General features: G+C 38.3%; 2 protein-coding genes and 1 long non-coding RNA gene across 3 annotated transcripts; 1 reads left to right on the forward strand and 2 right to left on the reverse strand.

Annotated features, from left to right (window-relative positions):
* Window positions 1–206: 206 nt before the first annotated feature.
* LOC309514005 (outer dynein arm-docking complex subunit 3-like) lies at window positions 207–1,378 on the reverse strand (the record flags this gene model as incomplete). Its single annotated transcript, XM_082190122.1, has 3 exons — window positions 207–928; window positions 1,056–1,133; window positions 1,241–1,378. 3 exons carry the CDS (start codon window positions 1,376–1,378, stop codon window positions 734–736), a joined length of 411 nt encoding a protein of 136 aa, XP_082046248.1. The 3' UTR covers window positions 207–733.
* Window positions 1,379–6,061: 4,683 nt separating this feature from the next.
* On the reverse strand, window positions 6,062–12,256 carry LOC309474816. Its single transcript, XR_014197431.1, has 3 exons — window positions 11,590–12,256; window positions 7,065–7,130; window positions 6,062–6,769 (listed from the first exon to the last, which is right to left on the reverse strand). It is a non-coding gene; the product is annotated as an uncharacterized lncRNA (long non-coding RNA).
* Window positions 12,257–15,250: 2,994 nt separating this feature from the next.
* Window positions 15,251–21,086, forward strand: LOC309474538 (outer dynein arm-docking complex subunit 3-like; the record flags this gene model as incomplete). The annotated part of the gene is made up of 7 exons (XM_082137073.1): window positions 15,251–15,450; window positions 17,279–17,392; window positions 18,484–18,644; window positions 18,742–18,931; window positions 19,277–19,361; window positions 20,477–20,595; window positions 20,919–21,086. The coding sequence occupies exons 1-7, from the start codon at window positions 15,382–15,384 to the stop codon at window positions 21,084–21,086; spliced, it is 906 nt and encodes a 301-aa protein (XP_081993199.1). The 5' UTR covers window positions 15,251–15,381.
* Window positions 21,087–22,275: the final 1,189 nt, after the last annotated feature.

Consider the following 22,275-nt stretch of genomic DNA (forward strand, 5'->3'; position numbering starts at 1 on the left):
AGAAACATTTATGATTATTATAAGAATATATTTTGAATGGTATGGATGAGTGTCATTGGATACATTGGATTGCTTAAATTTTCAACATTAAATATATGGGGTATCATGCTTTATAATACACATCTGTGTGGGTTTATGTGTGTGTGCTGTGTCAGTCTGTACATGAACCAGTTCATCTGTTCTTTCTCAGATACCTGTAGTTTGTCCTTCTCTTTGAGGTATCCTCGCATTACGTTCTTTGCTTCATGACGTTTCAGCTGCGCTTCCTCCAATCTGTTTTCCAGAATGCGCAATTTCTATAAAACAAGCACACAAGTTCATTCATTTTCTTGCTTGAACTAACATATTTAATTGTGCTCATCGATACAGGGTGGCTAAACACTCTGCTTCCCACTAATCAAGACAGAGGGGAAGACGAAAGACTTGAGAGAAGGAAGAAGAGCATTTACAATGGAAGAATGACCACTTAGGGAAACTTATGGCAGAGTTCCCTTCTTTACTCTAATTCTCATTATGATGTGCAAAAAAATCGTATTCTCGTGAATTGTTTAGATTATATAATAATAATGGTGATAATAAAACTGTGGGCATGGTTTACAGTAATTACAGTAAGGAGAAATTGGGACAAAAATGATTTGACTGGAAAAAAAGGCTCAATATTCTTACTGCTTTTTTTCCTTTCGATTTTGGGAGGAAACCTGGACAATTCTTAAATTGTAAGATTCACCAGTGTTCATTCAAAATAAAAAAAAGAGACAATTTCTACCTTTTCCTCGTCTAGTTCCTGGTTGTCAGGCAGAGGCTTCATGCTCTCGTACTGGCGCTTCAACTCCTCCAAACGCTGCCTCTGTGTGTCAGTGGTTTGTTTCAAAGCATTCAGCTTCTTCGCTTTATCACAAACCTCCTTCTCCAGCACCGTCAGAGCCGACTGCACAACAAAAATGACTGTCAACCACAACTGATATGCAGGTGATTCTGTAACCACTGGATAGTACAAGTGAAAGAAGTGGAAAAAGGTTTTTAAATAACTGATATAAAGGTTCATTTAACCTCACCTTAACGGGCATGTTCCTAAATGATTCATTCTCCATCCCACGGTCTTGAAAAACATCCTTGGTTACTTGTTCCTCTCCCTGGAACAACCAAGACCAAGATATGCATCAAATACAGCTATAACGTGACTTAAATGATATGGATATGTTTTAACATTACATATGTGTGTGTGTTCATAATGTCTGACCTCAGCCAGTTTCTTGCGCATGTTTTCATTCGCATGTTTCAGCTGCCAGATGGTTTCTCTGTTCTTCTCGATGACAGACTGAGAGCTTTCGAAATTCGCGCTTCTTTCTCTCTCTAGTGGACAGAGAGAAACATTCATGCGAAGTTGGGTTTAATTAATGCAATATTAACTTTCTGTAGACAATTTTACTGAGCTCTTTATTCAATTTAAAGGTAATATAAATGTATTAAACAGCTATAGAAGCAACTTTGCTATGTAATAACTCCAGGCTGACATTACAACACAACATTGCCATCCTTGAGAATACATTATTAATAAGAGCAATAATAAGAAAACAATTGAAATACTCATTATTCCACTACTGCCGCAATATTACTGACTATTTAAGCAGGTTTTAAGTTAACGTTAACTGTTTCAGCTTAATTGGCGAAATCTGTAATAAAAAACTTAAGTTACCCAGAAGTTGAATTTTTCGCTGGAGCTCGGAAACATTTCGCTGAATAGCTTGCTTATTGACGCCAGGCATTTTTATGAATATTTATTATATTATAAACTAAACCGCCGTCTGCCCTGCCCGGAGTGAACTGTGCATTACTCCAGATAGGAGAGAACTGAGAAATAGAAGGTGTATCACCAATATGTTTGTGAGCTTTGAACCATATATCCAGTGGCGTAGGCAGAAATTGTATTTTGGGCGGGCCAGTGAAAAAGTGAGTGGGCCTATAGTTTTTCCTAGAAAAAAAAAATGACTTAAATAATTAAACCTTAGAGATTAGAAAAAAAGAATAGACAAACTGCAAAAACAGTTACACCTTTATTTTGCAATATTCGGCAAAGGCAATAACAAAACACTGTCTAATCATCATGTTCAACCAACAGAGCTCAGTAATTAGGCTGGAAAAACCACCAGCAATAAGGGTGCAGAAGCGATGGCGGAGCAACATATTGATTTAGAACGCGAACGCCAACTTTTGTTGAATTTAGGAGAAATCTACAGACGCAAATAGACAAAATGTAGTAAAATAAAGACCAAAATGTGTATTTTGGACTTTTTTTCACCACAAGTCTGAAAGAAGGCATTGAAGACAAATGGCCAAAAATCTCAAAATTGACCAGTGAAAAAAAACCCTATGTTTTTGCCTGCCGTGTCTCGCCTTAAATCACTTCAGACCTGAATTATGTTTTAAGTTTCTGAAAAATATAAAAGTACATTTTCCCAGCTCATGAGGCTTCTATAAATGAGAACAAATAAAAAAATAAATAAAAATGTTTGGCTTTAATTGTAAATTTTTTTGTCCATTTCAATGGACGTCAGGTCAAAACAGGTGTACTTCACAAAAATGTACCAACATAAAATTAAATAATAAACATAAAAATTGTTAGTATATACTTAAAGCTTTTTCTCAAGGTCAAAAACTTTTGTAACAAACTAAATATCTTAGAATCAATCAATATGGTCATGTTAGAGTCATTTTCTTTGCGCATCTTTCTTTTTTTAGATCAAAAACTTGAACATTACAACATTTCAACTTTAATTGTAAGGTTTTTGCTTTATAGATCGCACATTTGTTTATTTATAACAAAATAAACCTAGGAATCAATCAACGCATTCACTTTAGAGTAATTTACTGTGTGCATCTTTGAAACAATTTCTCTGTTAACGATTTCTTGTATTTCTACAGTACATTATGGCAGCACGGTTGCCATGCATGATGCATGTATTTCGATTTCCAGTAACTACTGTAATTCACTTTACAGTACACAAGATCAGTACTGTAAACTACCAAATAGTACTTTACTGGATTTGTACTGTATTTCGTCATTTGATCTGCTTTTGCTGTAATTAATTATACGGTGTTGTACTGTAATATCTATATTGATACATTACTGATAAATATTATTGTAATTTTCAAAATAATTACTAATAATGATAATATTATATCATAATATAATATGTAGTTATTAGGAAATATAGGCTATAATGGGAAAAAATATGGAAATCAATGGCTATACTGTCAACTGTCTAGTTACCGACATTCTTCAAAATATCTTCTTTTGTGTTCAGCCGAATAAAGAAACTCATACAGATTTGGAACAACATAAGGATGAGTAAGTGATGACAAATATAATTTTTGGGTGTACTATACCTATGGGATAGTTCACCCAAAAATGTAAATTGGCCCATGATTTACTCACCCTCAAGCCATCCTAGGTGTATGACATTGTTCTTCTTTCAGACGAATACAATCGGAGTTATATTAAAAAATGTCCTGGCTTCCAAGCTTTATAATGGCAGTGAATGGTTGTTTCTGTTGAAAGTCCATAAAAGTGCATCCATCCATGATAAAAGTGCTCCATGCGGCTCTTGGAGGTAAATAAAGGCCTTCTGAAGCGAAGCGATGCGTTTGTGTAAGAAAAATGATTCATTTTCAAGTTACGCTTTAGATTTATGTCAAATCTGTATGTTTTGTACAGTTTCGCCGGAAGCTAGTCATTTTACTTTATAAAGTTTTAAATACGGATATTTTTCTTACATCTCCATCTTCCTCATCATCACTCCACATAAAGTCAACATCTGAGATACTTCCATCAGCTATATGTTCAAGCACTTCAAGAACTATATATTCTGCATATGAAAAAGTAAAAAAAATGTATTGGTACTGTGATATAGATTTTTTATATAAGAAATTTCAATCAGCATTACTGGACTTCAATTACTGGAATGTGATTTCAGTAACAGGCTTTTGAACCCACTGTCCATTCTAATGGACAGACACATTTGAAAAAATCCTGATTTAAAATTTGAAATTCTACAATCGATTTTTAACTTTAATTAATAAGTTCAATCTTTCTATTTTACATACAAACTATGAAATACTGACAAACATATCAAAAAATTTAAATAAAACCATAGAAAATGTTGCTTGCTTCTGTGTTTGGAGTGAAGTGCTGACATGCTTCTCTTCAAAGTAGTGTTTTTTTTTAATAATTACTACATGCAGAGCTTTACTGCCATTTGATTGGATGACAAGCGTCCAATCTAATGGACTGCAGGCTTTAAACTAGGTGAAATGCTCCAGAAGTAAAAAAAAAAGGGGGGTTGACATGTGATGTCCATTGTAATGGACGCAGGGTCTGAATGGGTTAAATCACTTCACGGGCAAAAATTAAGGAAATTAGTTAAACAACAGGCCTACCTTTGTTGTTTTCATTCTACAAAACAAGACGTAAGTGCCTGGGTTTAGTGCTGAAAACAGAAATGGTCTCATCATAGTCCAAAGAGTCACAGAGTTCTTTTTTCAAATAACTTTTTGGCTAAAAAGCAGCTAAGTTACCAAAATTAGCCCAGAGCCCGCCGCCCAGAGAGTCTATAGCAACCATAGCAACCAATTACGTTCCGGAGAGAGAGTTTATACAACTTGCTTCAACAGTTCCATTTTATTCGGAAAACAAATTAAACACACACACCAGTCAACAATAAATCAGGTTTATATTAATATATTTTCTTAAATACATTTGAATAATAAAAAGAAACTAAAAATGTATTTTGATCAAACTTGCCTGGGCGGGCCAGTGAGTAATGTGGGCGGGCCAGTGCCGCCCTGGCCCATTACTGGCTACGCGCCTGATGGAAACACCAATCACTGTTAAATGACTCCACATTTAATACACACAGACTTTGTGGCTCAGATAAGGTCCAGTTCTGGTTTATTTCTTTGCTCTTGGCTGACATGTGGCATTGCTATGGCCTGCTTGTGGCCCAGATCTGGCAAACAGGAGTGGGCCACCCAAGGGCCGTCATTCCACGCTGCATGTGGGCCAGATCTGCATTCCACAAGTGCCATATGTGGGCCGGATCTGGGCCGAAACAATGTTGCTATCTGGGGAGGGATGTGACAACAACCTCATTGTCGAAATTTGGACATGTGTCAAACCACTGTGATTCGGTACCTTTCTTAAGTTTAAATCCAGCACTACTCGAGGCTGATGCTGAATTCTCAAATTGATCAGTTGAGCCAGATGCGTCGGAAGACATGGTGTCAAGCCAAACTTGTTTAACTTTCTTCTTGCCTCTTTTTCCCATGCATAAAGATGTCAAATCAGAAAGTTTTCACGTATTTTTTCACGTTATCACCAGTCCGATTAATAGGTTATAGTGCATAAAATCTACCTTTAGAAATGACCTGGACTTTTAACATCAACAACATGCATAAAGGAATCTCATTTCTCCAAATATTACTAACTACACTTGCTCCTTACCAACCCACTCTTCAAAAACAAGTTTATCTACTTTGGGATATTGTCACAAATTACACAAAGCGATGAGGGTATATGTTAAAACCTATTTAAAAAGTTTCACTTTCTATCAGAGTTCATCAGCTTTACTAGCAATTTTAATAGTAAGGGTTTATAGAATGCAACAAGAACATAAAAAGCAGCAACATATAAAGGAGAACGAAGCCTAAATAGCCTAATAAGTAACTTGAAGGCCTCCATGCTTTAATGTCTTGATTGACATTGTCAAAGTTTTAAAAGAAAATGCACTTACACACTCCCCTTCAACCAGTCCTATTTGTGGAGCGTAGGGTTATAGTCTCAATACAAGCAACCTCAATTCTCTCAGACAACCTAATCACATTATTATAATAATGCTTGCTCTTTTGTTGTTTGGTGGAGATTGTGGATAGGATCGCAAGTTGCTGAGGTCTCACCAAGTATATTTAGCTCATTAGTTGATTTCATTATGTTTGACTACTAAACTTGATTCATCTGCATTTAATAATCTAGGTTTGTCATTATTAATACACAAAACAACATTAGTTGAATCACTGAACTTTATTTGATTTGGTCACCTCAAGAATCCGTTCCTTAACAAAGGACAGCATTGTAAAAATGAATGAAGGAAAATAAAAGTGAATCCTGACATCTCCTCCTCAGACCATGGTCAAGTCAAGTCAAATCACCTTTATTTATATAGCGCTTTTTACAATACAGATTGTATCAAAGCAGCTTCACATTGATAACATGAAAATAATACAACAAAGTTTGTTTCTAGAAGAAAATTGCATCATCGTCCACCAGAAAACGATATTTATTATTTATTATACTTATTAAGGCAGATCAATAATATTGTTGAATATTAAATGTCCCCAACTAAGCAAGCCAAAAGCAAAGGCAACAGTGGCAAGGAACCAAAACTCCATCAGTGACAGAATGGAGAAAAAAACCTTGGGAGAACCCAGGCTCAGTCGGGGGCCAGTTCTCCTCTAGCCAACGAGCGAACAGTGTATGATTATGATCCAGGCAGCGTTACAGGTCAGAGGTCAGATTGGTCGTGTCGATGAGGCCTTCACAGGGCTGATGAGGCTGGCACTTCAGGGATGCGTCATGGTTGGGTCCAGGTGCAGATCCACCATCTGATCTGGATACGGCCGGGGTCCACCTCACTTCAGTAAACGGAGAGACTGGTTGACACTTCAGTACTGCGTTGTCGTCTCTTCACACACCGCCTTGATGAAACACAGACACCTGAACAATTAAAACAAAGATTAGAAGATAAAAAAAATTACTTGCAGGAAGAGATGTTGCTGTTCAAAATCGCCAAACAAGCTGGAACTTGTGTAGACAAAATGTGTGTGATAATAAATTGCCTTTAGATCTGCTAAAAATCAAGTTAGATTGTTTTCATTAACATGCTTGTTAAAAACAAGATACATCCAGCTTCTTTCTATGCTTTCTATGTCTAACCAAACATAATGTAAGTGTTGATTGCACATTAGCAAGTGTGTCTAGTGATGGACACGGCACCACATTTAAATAATACCTTGAGTAACTGAGTCAGGGAGATGAGGTGAACCCGAAGTTACACAGGCAGCGTTCCCCTGGTCATCTATAGAAATATTGCACAGTATAAATGTATGGGCTTAAAGAGCCTGTCTGCCTACCAATCAAACACCATGGGCATGAGGGGATACATGTAAAACTGCAGACAGCCAATTCTATATTATAATAATATAATAATCATGGCAAAGTTGTTGAACCGGATGAAGTCAGGAGAGCGTGACTGTGCAACAATACCTTGAGTGATAATTTTACTAGGAAATGATGTAGACTTTACACAGGCCAAGTCTTCCCTGTTGTTTTAAAATTAACAATGAAGAGAGATGACAAAAAGTTAAGCTTCTAACAAAGTTTCTAACCATCGTACTAAACAGAGAGACTAATATTAGCGTAGACGCCATTCTTCTTATGATGTAACGAGTACATCAGGATTTATGGGAAGTGTTCCCGGTTCCGGCTGACCTAATCTATGCAGCCTAACATTGAATTATAAGTAAGGAATAATTGACGACAGGCCGTTGAATTATTAGAAAAATAATGCACACCCGAGGTGGTAATGCGGTCACGACGCGAAGCGGAGTGGCCGTTACACCTCGGGTGTGCATTATTTTTCTAATAATTCAACGGCCTGAAGTCAATTATTCCGCTTATACTACAGTTACCACACCTCGAAACATTGTTCAGATTATGTATTTCAAGACGTTTGTAAAGTTTTTGTCATTAAAACGCTCTTGTATGTAGGACTAATTTCTTACGCATCTAATCCCATGCCTCCGTTGCTAATTCCAAAACGTCATTTCAGAGTTAGTAACGGAGGTTTGAGCCGCTGATAGCAGACTAATGCTGGGGACACACGACTAGCTGACCCATTCTCTGACTGTTTTCATCGACTGCAGCAGATTTTAAACACCGACTTTGAACACAGACTGAACGCGCTGAACACGCGTTTGGACATGATCAGTCATAAGTATCAAATTACATTCATAACCGGCCTTAAAGTGTGTTCCCGGCTTTATGCAGTTATTAATGCAGTTATTAGAGAGAGATGGTGCAATAATGAGACAGAAAAGCATGTGCGTCAATATTATTATTTATTAATTAATTAAATTCGTTTTAATTAATTCGTTAATTCTTTTTTTTTTTTTTTTCTATTATTGACAGATGACAGTAGACTAGCCAAATAAATGAAACCCAAAGCCCTTTTAACAAGTAGGCCTATCAATAATTATTGATTTGTTAAATTATCTGCAATAAAAATCCGTGCTGCAGGACTATCCATTTATTTAGCCTATATTCAGTTTAATTTTCTATTGATTATAGATAGGACTTTATAGTTTATTTATTCAAATTAAACAACATGTTTCTATTGATTGTGAAGCTAGACATTGAAAATTGCAGATCAAGCGCATGGGGCGAAATGCTTTTTCTTGTTATGAATTGTATCCTATTTTCCGTTATTACAGTTGACTACGCGAAGTGATATGGAACTGTAATGCGGTCAAGACCTGCCTGGAACTACTTTAGCCGTGCGTTTCCCTGAAAATAATGCACACCTTAGAACGTTCGTCAACCAATCAGATTCAAGCATTCAACGGCCCTGTAGTATAAAAGTCTATAATGTGTTATGTGTATGCTAGGTCAAAGAGATGTGTTTTTAGTCTAGCTCTAAACTGACAGAGTGTGTCTGCTTCCCGGACAATGTTAGGAAGACTGTTCCAAAGTTTTGGTGTTAAAAGGTATTATCAACTGGCCGGAATTTTGAGATTGCAATAGACGTGAAGGACTATAATGCGTTAAGAGCTCGCTCAAGTACTGCGGAGCTAAACCATTTAGTGCTTTGTAAGTAATCAGCAATATTTTAAAATGTATACAATGTTTAATAGGGAGCCAGTGCAGTGTTGACAGAACCGGGCTAATATGGTCATACTTTCTGGTTCTGGTAAGAACTCTAGCTGCTGCGTTTTGGACCAGCTGTAATTTGAATATTAAGCGTGCAGGGCAACCACCCATAATAGCATTACAACAATCTAGCCTTGATGTCATGAACGCATGGACTAATTGTTCCGCATGCGGTTTTACAGATACTAGACACGTGACTTTCAAATGAAAGATTGGTATCAAAGAGCACACCCAGGTTCCTAACCGACGACGAAGACTTAACAGAGCAGCCATCAAGTGTTAGACAGTATTCTAGATTATTACGTGAGGACATTTTTTGTCTAATAAATAGAATCTGTTTTTTCAGAATTAAGTAGTAGGAAATTACTAGTCATCCAATTTTTTATATCACCTATGCATTCCGTTAATTTTGTGAATTAGTAAGTTTCATCAGGGCGTGAAGAAATATAGAGCTGAGTATCATCAGCATAACAGTGAAAACTAATTCCATGCTTCCTAATGATATCTCCCAAGGGTAGCATGTACAGAGTGAAAAGCAACGGTCCTAGTACTGAGCCTTGTGGTACGCCATAGTGAACTTGTGATCGATGAGACATCTCTTCATTTACTGCTACAAACGGATAACGGTCGGATAAGTATGATTTAAACCGTGCTCATGCAATTCCATTAATGCCAACATAATTTTCGAGTCTATTTAAAAGAATGTTGTGGTCAATAGTATCAAATGCAGCACTAAGATCGAGTAACACTAATAGAGAGATACAACCACGATTGGATGATAAGAGCAAATCATTTGTAACTCTTATGAGAGCAGTCTCAGTACTATGGTACGGTCTAAATCCTGACTGAAAATCCTCGCAGATATCATTTCTTTCTAAAAAGGAACATAGTTGTGAGGATACCGCCTTTTCTAGTATCTTTGAAAGAAAAGGTAGATTCGAGATCGGCCTGTAATTGACTAATTCTGTACGATCAAGTTGAGTTGCGTTTTTTTAACAAGCGGTTTAATCATAGCCAGCTTAAAAGTTTTTGGTACGTATCCTGATGACAAAGATGAATGAATGATATTAAGAAGAGGATTTTTCTCAAAGAGCAAGGACGCGCTTGCCCACGACTGGCCGAGCCGCCCGTTATATGCATTTCCTCCGGTCACGATGCTACCACAAGTCATCGAACAGATCAGGGAAAGCAAGTGTGCAGTGCTGGGTCTTCCAGACCCAGTTATGGTTCTCCGAGTTGACACAACTGCTGGAAACAGCCCCATGGCTAATTCCGCTGAGAAGAGATCTCCTCACGCAGGCGAACGGGAAAATCTGGCATCCCCGTCCCGACTTGTGGGCCCTTCATGTATGGCCCCTCAACGGGTACCTGGGTGTCTCCTGCATAGGGTGCTAAAAACCATCACTGAAGCAGGAGCGCCCTCAACTAGGCACTTCTATGCTCAGAAATGGGTGGTGTTCTCTGGCTGGTGCGCAGCACGGAGCTTGGACCCCGACTCATGCAAAGTACCAAGTGTACTGGGTTTTTTTGCAAGAGCTCTTGAACGCGGGTCGCACCCCCTCCACGCTCAAAGTAAATGTGGCGGCCATAACATCATCTCATGCTCTTGTGGCCGGACAATCACTAGGAAGGAACATTGTGCGCTTCCTTAAAGGGGCAAGGAGGCTAAACTCTCCGCGACCCCCCTCTGTGCCTATCTGGGACCTCTCCACGGTCCTGGAAGCATTGAAGGGTGCACCGTTTGAGCCGCTTCGGTGTGCGGACCTGAAGCACCTCTCGTTCAAAACCGCTCTTTTTCTGGCGCTCGCTTCAGTCAAGAGAGTGGGCGATTTACATGTGCTATCAGTGAGCGCGTCCTGCCTTGAGTTTGGGCCTAACGACTCCAGAGCCGTCCTCAAGCCAAGGTATGGTTATATTCCTAAAATGCTCTCGACTCCGTTCAGAGCACAGGTTATTTCACTCGCAGCTCTTCGCTCACCAGAGGATGAAAGAGACACGAATTTACTCTGTCCCGTCAGGGCTCTCAGAGTTTATCGGGAGCATTCTGACAGTCGGAACAGTTTTTCGTATGCTTTGGCGGCCGCACCAAGGGGTCAGAGCTCATTCCACGAGAGGCATGGCCTCGTCTTGGGCTTGGTCAAGTGGAATACCCATTGAAGATATGTGCGGTGGCAGGCTGGGCCTCGCCGTCCACATTTATGAGGTTTTATAACCTGGAATTGGTTCGTGAGTCTGAGCTGCCTCGCCATAGATTCGTGCAGTTGCCGCAGCACAGCCAATGACCGTACTCGCTGTTTATCTGTGTATGCTGTGCAGCTGCACTGCGTTTTAAAGATTTGGCTTCAATATTCTCGAGAAATGGAGTTTTCTCATAGCGTAGGCTGGCCAGGTAAGCTAGGTTACGTTAGTAACCGGGACGAGGGAACTGCAAAGGGGCATGAAATAAACAACATATTAGTAATATTAGTCAGCGTTATTTTAGAACTTCCAAAAAAGTTAAATATGACATATATTCCTAAAGTAAACAAAACAGTCAATGTTTCAATAGTTACAAATATTCAACAACCCAAAATACAATAACAGCAACTTGACTAATCATTGTTCCTCACCTCCTCTTCCTCTATCTCCTTCAGGATGGTTGCCAGATCTTTGCCCTGTAGTTCCTCCTTCAGCAGCATCAGTTTCTGCTCAGCCTCAGACATCAGCTGCAGTGTTTGTTCTTCTGAGTCTGGAGTCAGCTGTGGTGTCGGACCCTTCATCTGCCAGAGACCAAGAGGAATGCTCAGACATTTCATGCATGCATCATTTGAATGTAAAAACATTTCCTTAATCACTAACTACAGAGAAAACATCCCTGGACACTTAATGAATTTTTCTTATGCAGTTTCTAAAAAAAACATTAAAAAAAAAAACATTCTAAAACACCTATACTATGTATCAGTCTCCGATGCGCGTTCACGAGAGCACCACGACACGTGTGTGTGTGTGGTGATGACGCAGCAGCTGGCGTTCTGACATATAACCTACAAGCAGAGGAAGATGCACGCGAGGCCGCGCATGCGTCGTGGTGCTCTCGTGAATGTGCGTTGGAGACTGATACAGAAGGGAAGAAATTACTGAATAAAGTTGACATTTTGTTTTTTTTGGTGCACAGAAAGTATTCTTCATAAAATTAAAGGGATGGTTCAGAGTAAATTCAACCCAGGGTCCTTTGCACCATGACCTCAAGCCAAACACCCCTGGAATGCTTGAGGTCATGGTGCAAAGGACCCTGGGTTGAATTTACTCTCAATAATCAATAATCAATAATTTACGTTTTTGTGCTGTTAATACGTAAATATTTTACGTTTTAGTGCTGTAAATACGTCAGTATTATACGTTTCTGTGTGTATAAAACGTAAGTAAATGTACGTATGGTAGAATTACACTTTACGTAAAAATACACACGTATTCTCATGAGATCACGTTGCAGCATGCGAATGAAAACATGCGCAAGAAACTGGCTGAGGTCAGACATTATGAACACACACACATATGTAATGTTAAAACATATCCATATCATTTAAGTCACGTTATAGCTGTATTTGATGCATATCTTGGTCTTGGTTGTTCCAGGGAGAGGAACAAGTAACCAAGGATGTTTTTCAAGACCGTGGGATGGAGAATGAATCATTTAGGAACATGCCCGTTAAGGTGAGGTTAAATGAACCTTTATATCAGTTATTTAAAAACCTTTTTCCACTTCTTTCACTTGTACTATCCAGTGGTTACAGAATCACCTGCATATCAGTTGTGGTTGACAGTCATTTTTGTTGTGCAGTCGGCTCTGACGGTGCTGGAGAAGGAGGTTTGTGATAAAGCGAAGAAGCTGAATGCTTTGAAACAAACCACTGACACACAGAGGCAGCGTTTGGAGGAGTTGAAGCGCCAGTACGAGAGCATGAAGCCTCTGCCTGACAACCAGGAACTAGACGAGGAAAAGGTAGAAATTGTCTCTTTTTTTTATTTTGAATGAACACTGGTGAATCTTACAATTTAAGAATTGTCCAGGTTTCCTCCCAAAATCGAAAGGAAAAAAAGCAGTAAGAATATTGAGCCTTTTTTTCCAGTCAAATCATTTTTGTCCCAATTTCTCCTTACTGTAATTACTGTAAACCATGCCCACAGTTTTATTATCACCATTATTATTATATAATCTAAACAATTCACGAGAATACGATTTTTTTGCACATCATAATGAGAATTAGAGTAAAGAAGGGAACTCTGCCATAAGTTTCCCTAAGTGGTCATTCTTCCATTGTAAATGCTCTTCTTCCTTCTCTCAAGTCTTTCGTCTTCCCCTCTGTCTTGATTAGTGGGAAGCAGAGTGTTTAGCCACCCTGTATCGATGAGCACAATTAAATATGTTAGTTCAAGCAAGAAAATGAAAGAACTTGTGTGCTTGTTTTATAGAAATTGCGCATTCTGGAAAACAGATTGGAGGAAGCGCAGCTGAAACGTCATGAAGCAAAGAACGTAATGCGAGGATACCTCAAAGAGAAGGACAAACTACAGGTATCTGAGAAAGAACAGATGAACTGGTTCATGTACAGACTGACACAGCACACACACATAAACCCACACAGATGTGTATTATAAAGCATGATACCCCATATATTTAATGTTGAAAATTTAAGCAATCCAATGTATCCAATGACACTCATCCATACCATTCAAAATATATTCTTATAATAATCATAAATGTTTCTTGAGCACCAAATCAGCATATTAGAATGATTTCTGAAGGATCATGTGACACTGGGAATGAAGAATGGCTGCTGAAAATTCAGCTTTGATCACAGGAAAAAATTACATTATAAAATAGATTAAAATAGAAAACAGTTATTTTAAATTGTACAGGTGTGCATAAGAGACTTCTTTCATTAAAGGGTTAGTTCAGCTAAAATTGAAAATTCTGTCATTAATTACTCTTCATCTTCGGAACACAAATTAAGATCTTTTTTATGAAATCTGAGAGCTTTCTGTCCCTCCATTGACAGCTACGCAACTACCACTTTCAAGCCCCAGAAAGGTAGTATAGACATCATTAAAGTAATCTTTTAAAAATATTTAAAATAAATATTCTTAATATTCTAATATATAATAATATTAAATATTGCGAAAAAAACAAACATAATTTACCACCTTATTTACAAAATATTAATCTCCAGCATGCGTTCATGCAACAACAACACACATGCGCCACGGTGCTTTTTCGGTGATTACTTATTCCCTTTCTGGGGCTTGAAAGTGGTAGTTGCATAGGCTGTCAATAGAGGGACAGAAAAATATCTTCATTTGTGTTCCGAAGATGAACGAAAGTCTTATGGGTTTGGAACCACATGAGGGTGAGTAAATAATGACAGAATTTTCAGTTTTGGGTGAATAATCCCTTTAAGATTAAAACTCTTAGCGACCCCAATCTTTTGAACAGCATCATGGTAAATAAACATTTATGATTATCCTCTTATTTGTTTCTTCAGGGAGACAGTTTTACATTTCAGCCACGGCTGGACAGGATGGAGGCAGAGATCCACCGGCAGACACAAGTGCTCAAAGAACTGCAGGTCACGAACGGTGACGCTCACTTCTCAAAGGATGCAGCCATGGTAAAGACAAAGCATTTAATAAATGATTAAAAAAAAATGGGTAACACTTTATTTTACAGTGTCCTTGTTACATATGTTACATGTACTTACAATAGTATTAACAGTTAATTATGCATAATTACATGCAACTAACCCTCAATCAAACCCTAATCCTAACCCTATAGTAAGTACTTGCACTTAATTAATATTACTCAGTACTTAAATATATAATTACACTGTAACAATGACACCGTAAAATAAAGTGTAACCAAAAAATGTAATGAGATAATAAAGCAAGCATACGTGTAAGTGTGCCATGGTAAAGGTTGTGCAAGTAATGCTTCTCGTAAAGAGTAGGGGTGTAACTCCGGTGTCCTGCCCAAATTCCCTCCATTGGCCTTTATCAATCATGGCCTACGAATAAGAATCCTCATGCTTTCAATTGGCTTTATCACTCTCTCTCCTCTCCACCTATAGCTGGTGTGTGGTGAGCGCACTGGCGCCATTGTTCTGACAGTGGATGCTGCACACTGGTGGTGGTTGAGGGGAGAGCGCTCTATAAATGCCTCATTTCATTAAGATGTGTGTGTGTGTGTGTGTGTGTGTCCAGGCTGAGCTGCAGCTTCAGGACGAGAAGGTGTGCAGTAGGGCCGCAACGACGCGTCGAAGTCATCGATTACGTCGACTATGAAAATACGTCGACACGCATGAAATGCGTCGACGCGTAATTATTTACGTTTAAATATCGAGTAATGGCGGCTTCTGCTCCCTCTCATGGTGAAAATGACAGACCACGATCATCCAAAGTATGGGAATACTTTACCACTACGGCCGAACAGAAAGGTGCTTTCACTATGCAAACTATGCCCCATTCGGTGACAATAAAATGGACTTTAATTTATAACTTAAACTTAAATCTGTTAACGAAGCTTTCATTTGCCAGTTTTTAAAAGTTGTGTATGCACATGTAGACTAGAGACCTGCACTCCCGCGGGTCACAACGCAACAGAGTGCGGCGCGGGAGCCGGGAACATAGATCTGATGGCCGGGCGCGGGCGGTAATGCACTCGTGTGTGTGCTGGTTGCGGGAGAATAAAACGATTCGCGGAACTCCCGCAAAATAGAATTATCTATACATTGAACATCTAAAAACGAATAAATTGTCATTCATCTGTTTGACAAAAGCAACAAGAACAACTAAAACAAAATAGAAACGATTTACAGGCCAGAGTCTCTATCTATTTATAACATGTTTGCAGCGTTGAACAATGTAGCCAATCACAGACATATGTGTTGATTTCTTGAACGCCAATCAGATGCATTTATGCTAGAATCCCCTCACCGCTCAAAATGGACTTTTTGTTCAGTGCTGAATTCTGCATACTGGCAAATCATCTGATTATAGCAAACAAAGTGTAGATATTATGAAAGATTCATTGTGCAGCCAGTTTCATTGATAATAACAGAGTTAATCTGTGAGATCGCGATGAACTGAGATGTCAGCTTTTTAGGAATTATTAAGGGAGAAATCCGTCCTGCGCAGGTCTCTAATGTAGACTTTAAAAACAAACGACTAACGTTATATTAACATTAACAGTAGCCTATAGGCTGCAATCTAGTGTATGTGAACCTTTTTGCAGATAAACACAAGTGCATTTTCGGACAAGTTAATTGAGTAAATCATACTCCCACTACGGTAATTAATAACAGATTATAGTAAACACATTTCCTAAATGGGCCTGTGTATCTTACATTTTTTTCAATAGTACCATTAGTTAAAAATAAAGTTTAAAATGCTTCCTGTTCGCATATTTCATAATAAAATGACAATTACCCTTTCTGAAAGAATTTTTTTTTTGTCATCATTCATAGATTTCATGTTAAAATAATATACAGATGCACTACCCTCTTCAAAATACAGCTGATATATTGTTGTACTTATTATTTATTGGAAAGTTTGCCAATGGATAAATCAGCTAATCCCAAAAATAATCATTAGATTAATCGGAAAAATAATCGTTAGATTAGTCGACTAATCTAAGAAATAATCGATAGATTAATCGACAACAAAAATAATCGTTAGATGCAGCCCTAGTGTGCAGAGAGCGCAGAAAGCGAGAGAAAATCCTCTCCCTCTACAAGAAGCAGCAGGAGGAGAGGATTGCTCAGGCAAAGGAGAGGAAGAGAAGAGCGAGCATCATCCATCACACATCAGATAACAATGTAATACTCTAATAAGCATAAAGATATGTGTGTCATACTAATAGCACTTCTCATGTGAAGTGCACAGGAGACTGGACTCCCAATTGATGTTAATAGAGCTTTGTGTTAGCATGCTGCAAAGCTCACAACAATAAAATAAAATAGACAATTCAACTATTTATAAGTATATACACTTCCGGTCAAAAGCTTGGAATAATTACGATATTAAGTCTCTTATGCTCACCAAAGCTGCATTTATTTGATGAGAAATAAAGTAATGTTGCGAAATATGTTATTACAATTTAAAATAACTGTTTTCTATTTAAGTATATAATTTATGCCTGTGATGCAAAGCTATATTTTCAGCATCATATACAGTCTTCAATGTCACATGATTCTTCAGAAATCATTCTAATATGGATTTGGTGCTCAAGTAACCTTTTTTATTATTATCAATGTTGAAAAATAGCTCCCCGACGAGCTGAGCAGCGAGGCCAACGCAGTAGAAGAAGTGGAAGCCATCTCTCCTTTTGAGGAAGCTTTCCAGCAAATCAGAGAGGCCACTGGAGTCACAGACCCACGGGTGAGGACACACAACACAACATTCAACTGTTTTCAGTGTGTTAGGGGAGTAACAGTTTAGGACACAAGGACCAGATGTTTGAAAGAAGACCCCGGAGTCAGAATTATAATAAATTAAAGAAAAGTTTTACTGAAGATAGTTTGCAGTTTCATCAGCAGAAGTTCAGCTTCAAGACTCACACAGTAGTTCGTAGGCCGCCCCACTTACAGTTACAAAGATCACAGCAGTTATATCCTACACCACACACACACACACAGCAGTTATACCCTTCACCAAGGTCTAAGCTACGTCCTTTATTCAGGTTGCAGTTTCTGATTGGCTAAGAAATAGATAAACATAGTAATTTTCCACACATATACATATAGACGGAAGCATATCTCTATCGATTATGCCGCTGACACTCAGACCCTGAAGTTAGACACGTCGTGACCTTCCAGGTCACAGATCTGCATTGCTGGGCGCCAGCATGTCCAGAACAATAACTCAGTCAATCTCCAATAATGCCAGTGGTTCCTTAACCTGTAACCAAGAAGACTAACACACACACACACACACACACCGACACACAGCTTCTCTAAGGTTGGATTTGGCCAGGCTCTAACTATAAACAGGAGAGTCCTCTCAAAACATCAAGATAATGCATTCTTTCTCTCAAGGAGAGCTACACTTTAGTCTAACTGGAAAGTAAGGCTTTAACAAAGAAATGGTCCCTTAAACTATTGGCTTCAATGACCCTATGTTTTAACACGTTGAAGACCTTTCTCAAACACAAAACAAATCCATATTTCATTTCTGGAAGCCGGGCTAAATGAGCAAGCACTGTTACTGCATTCAGATATCAAACACAGACATTAAAGAATACATGAAAAGAACATTTCAGTAATCACACTGGTAACTTCTATAACAAAGTAAAATCCCCAGAGAAGTCATTTAACTCATTTGATATTTAGAAGGAAAAATATTGATTAATACCTTGATTATAATCACTCATTACATATACATTGAAGTATATTATAGATTACTCCTTGTTAAGCAATGTTTATTCTGTTCTTGTGTTAAGCAATGTGTATTCCTGATTTCTCTTGTAATAGGAACTAGTGGGCCTGTTTATCTCTCGGAGAAAAACACAGGAACGTTTGTTGAAGATGAAGGCAGAAAATGAGAGTTTGCTGCTTCCACTGAAGGAAGAGAGGAATATGCTTCAAACTCAGCTTCAGGATATGAAATACTCAGTAGAAACTGAACTCTCAAGGTAAGAGCAGACATTGTAGACAGTGTGAATATGATATCACTTCACATTCTCTGTTATTGTGACTGAATAGTAACATAACATTATTGTCCTCGGTCAGCTCTCTGCAGGTTTGTGAGCTTCAGCAGCAGCTTGAGCAGACGCAGCAGCGCCGTGATGCAGCTAAAGATCGTCTGTACGGACTCAAACATGCACTGAACGCTGCCAAAGCAGGAGTGAAGCACCTCAGTGAAAAACTTCAACACATACCACTGGTACTAATGAATCTTGTCAAATACATAAACCCCCTGGTTTCAGGGTAAATTCAACCCAGGGTCCTTTGCACCATGACCTCAAGCATTCCATGGGTGTTTGGCTTGAGGTCATGGTGCAAAGGACCCTGGGTTGAATTTACTCTGAACCATCCCTTTAATTTTATGAAGAATACTTTCTGTGCACCAAAAAAAACAAAATGGACAGTAATGATTAGTCAAGTTGCTGTTATTGTATTTTGGCTTGTAGAAGATTTGTAACTAGTGAAACATTGACTGTTTTGTTTACTTTAGGAATATATGTCATATTTTACTTTTTTGGAAGTTGTAAAATAACGCTTACTAATATTACTAATATGTTGTTTATTTCATGACCCTTTGCAGTTCCTTGCCAAGATAGCAGAAGATCTACCCAAGGATAACACGCGCATTCTGTTCCGTGAGGACCAGAAACAGGACTCTTTTGATGGTGAGACACTAGCTCATATCACCATGGAATCTCATTTCTGCCACATAAGAAAAAAAATCATGCTTTGGTGAAATACCAAGTCATAATTATGAGATAAAAAGTCTAAATGTTTTATCACAATTATGATTTTTTTTCTATAACTTTTTGTTTTCATTTACTCTTTTTATGTTATAATTTACTTTTTATATTTTAATTAAAACTTTTTGTAATTGTGACTTTTCCTGACAATTTAAATTTTTATGCCATAATTGACTTTTTATCTCATAATTTCAACGCTTTGTAATACTTATGACTTTTCTTGATCATTTAAATTTGTTATGCCATAACTGACTTCTTATCTCATAATTATTGCTTAATGGCGGAAATGGGCTTCCATACATGTGTCCTATATCTGAATTAAGCTTTTTGGGGCGTGAAGTCACACATATCATATAGTAAAAAAAAAACTCCTCAATAAAAAATCCTACTTGATATATTTACAAATAATTTTTAGCTTGAAAAATATATTTTATCATTCATCGAGGTATAAATAAAATATGCTATTAGTTTTTACTTGATGGTTACACCACATGACATTTGTTAAATTTAAACTTCTTGTTGAACATAAAAGCCATATGAAATCAACACGGATACAAAGATTACATACAGTATATCTAAGAACTTGGCATACTGTATGTGTTTAAAACTTTTTTTCCCATTATACTTCTTTATCTTGGGCACTCTGATTTTCATTTTGCACCAGTGATCACTGATTTGTGAACTTGGAAAGCTCTTGACCAGGAACGGCCATGTGTTTTTTGATGTACACAGTTCAAAAGCTCCCTCTTATCAAGATGTTCACCTGTGCTGTTCTGATTTAGTTCCATTCCTTAATCTGTACACTGTGTGGAAGTTAAAGCTCACCCTTCTGTTGTACAGAGTGGTGGTGGATTTGTTAATGTCTCAAAGGCCAGATCACGTTTACGTGTGAATGTGTGTGTGACTGAGAGACTGGCCTACTGGTACATGGGAACTATGAATGCTGTTGATCCATATGGAACAATAACAGAACTATTACGTTTAGCAGACAGAGGTGACACACACCTAACACACCTGGATGTCTTTTCTGTCAACAGATGAGGACAACAGGAGCAATGATGAGGATGTCATCACCCGTGTCAAGCTGAAGCAGCAGTCGGAGTCAATCATTGACCAAGCAACCATTGACCAAAGACTTGCATTACAAAGAAGAAGGGCAAACTGATCAACCTTGATCCATTAGCACCTGCACTAAGCCATTCGGCTGTACACTAAGCCATCTTCTTCTTCAAAAAGTTGACATTTTGGTTTTTTTGGTGCACAGAAAGTATTCTTCATAAAATTAAAGGGATGGTTCAGAGTAAATTCAACCCAGGGTCCTTTGCACCATGACCTCAAGCATTCCAGGGGTGTTTGGCTTGAGGTCATGGTGCAAAGGACCCTGGGTTGAATTTACTCTGAACCATCCCTTTAATTTTAATTTTACATTCAAATGATGCATGCATGAAATGTCTGAGCATTCCTCTTGGTCTCTGGCAGATGAAGGGTCCGACACCACAGCTGACTCCAGACTCAGAAGAACAAACACTGCAGCTGTTGTCTGAGGTTGAGCAGAAACTGATGCTGCTGAAGGAGGAACTACAGGGCAAAGATCTGGCAACCATCCTGAAGGAGATAGAGGAAGAGGAGGTGAGGAACAATGATTAGTCAAGTTGCTGTTATTGTATTTTGGTTTTTTTCAAAGAAATGGTCCCTTAAACTATTGGCTTCAATGACCCTATGTTTTAACACGTTGAAGACCTTTCTCAAACACAAAACAAATCCATATTTCATTTCTGGAAGCCGGGCTAAATGAGCAAGCACTGTTATTGCATTCAGATATCAAACACAGACATTAAAGAATACATGAAAAGAACATTTCAGTAATCACACTGGTAACTTCTATAACAAAGTAAAATCCCCAGAGAAGTCATTTAACTCATTTGATATTTAGAAGGAAAAATATTGATTAATACCTTGATTATAATCACTCATTACATATACATTGAAGTAACAATGTCTCTCACAATCCCTGTGAAGAAAATGAATGTTTAGCCCATAAGCAGCTTTAATGACAATATGAAGTCCTTCAGTGGAGCTCAAACCTTCTCAGTGTTGATTACAGGGTTTCCCACACATTCATTAATTTGTGGCGGCCCGCCACAATACCAACGCTGACCGCCATGGATTGATTCCGATTTTTTTTACTATTTTAATATGGGTAACATTTTATTTTATTGTAGAGCTGCGCGCAGCTTGCTCCCTCCTCCCTCTCTCTCACAAACTGACAACGGAGGCACGACTAGCCCCCTCCTCTTCGAGCACGATCTGAATCAAAACATGAGCATGCGTTAGTTAGAGGACGGATTGTTGCCGGTGCTTAATGCTTATTCCCCCAGCTAAGCCGAAGATTCCAGAATCAATCCGGAGTTGAATGGTTAGTATTGTAGTAAACCTTTCTATTTTTAAGAGGTTTAACCAAATTTTCTGGAGGACAGAGGGTACATCACACACCAGACTTTATGGAAATAATCACTTTATTGACAAGTTAATTTAGAAAAATATACTCATTATGTAAAGCAGCATTTAAAGAAGTTGAACAAACATTTACTCAGTACGCTCCCACTAAGGCAAACGGCGATACACAAGTGAAACTCCAAAAACGTCACTACACTGCACTCCAGTGGTTATCCTCAGCCCCGCACGGCACAATAGCAATCGTGATCAAACAGCAAGCAGTTTATCAAGTGGAAAAATCAGCACGTCCCCAGTCCAGCGTACCCGAAGTATAATGTCCATATAACGTCTAAAACTCTGAAACCACAACAGTCACACTCACACTCACACCACACATGAT

Source organism: Leuciscus leuciscus, assembly GCF_965113295.1.
Source record: "Leuciscus leuciscus genome assembly, chromosome: 14".
Lineage (NCBI taxonomy): Eukaryota > Metazoa > Chordata > Actinopteri > Cypriniformes > Leuciscidae > Leuciscus > Leuciscus leuciscus.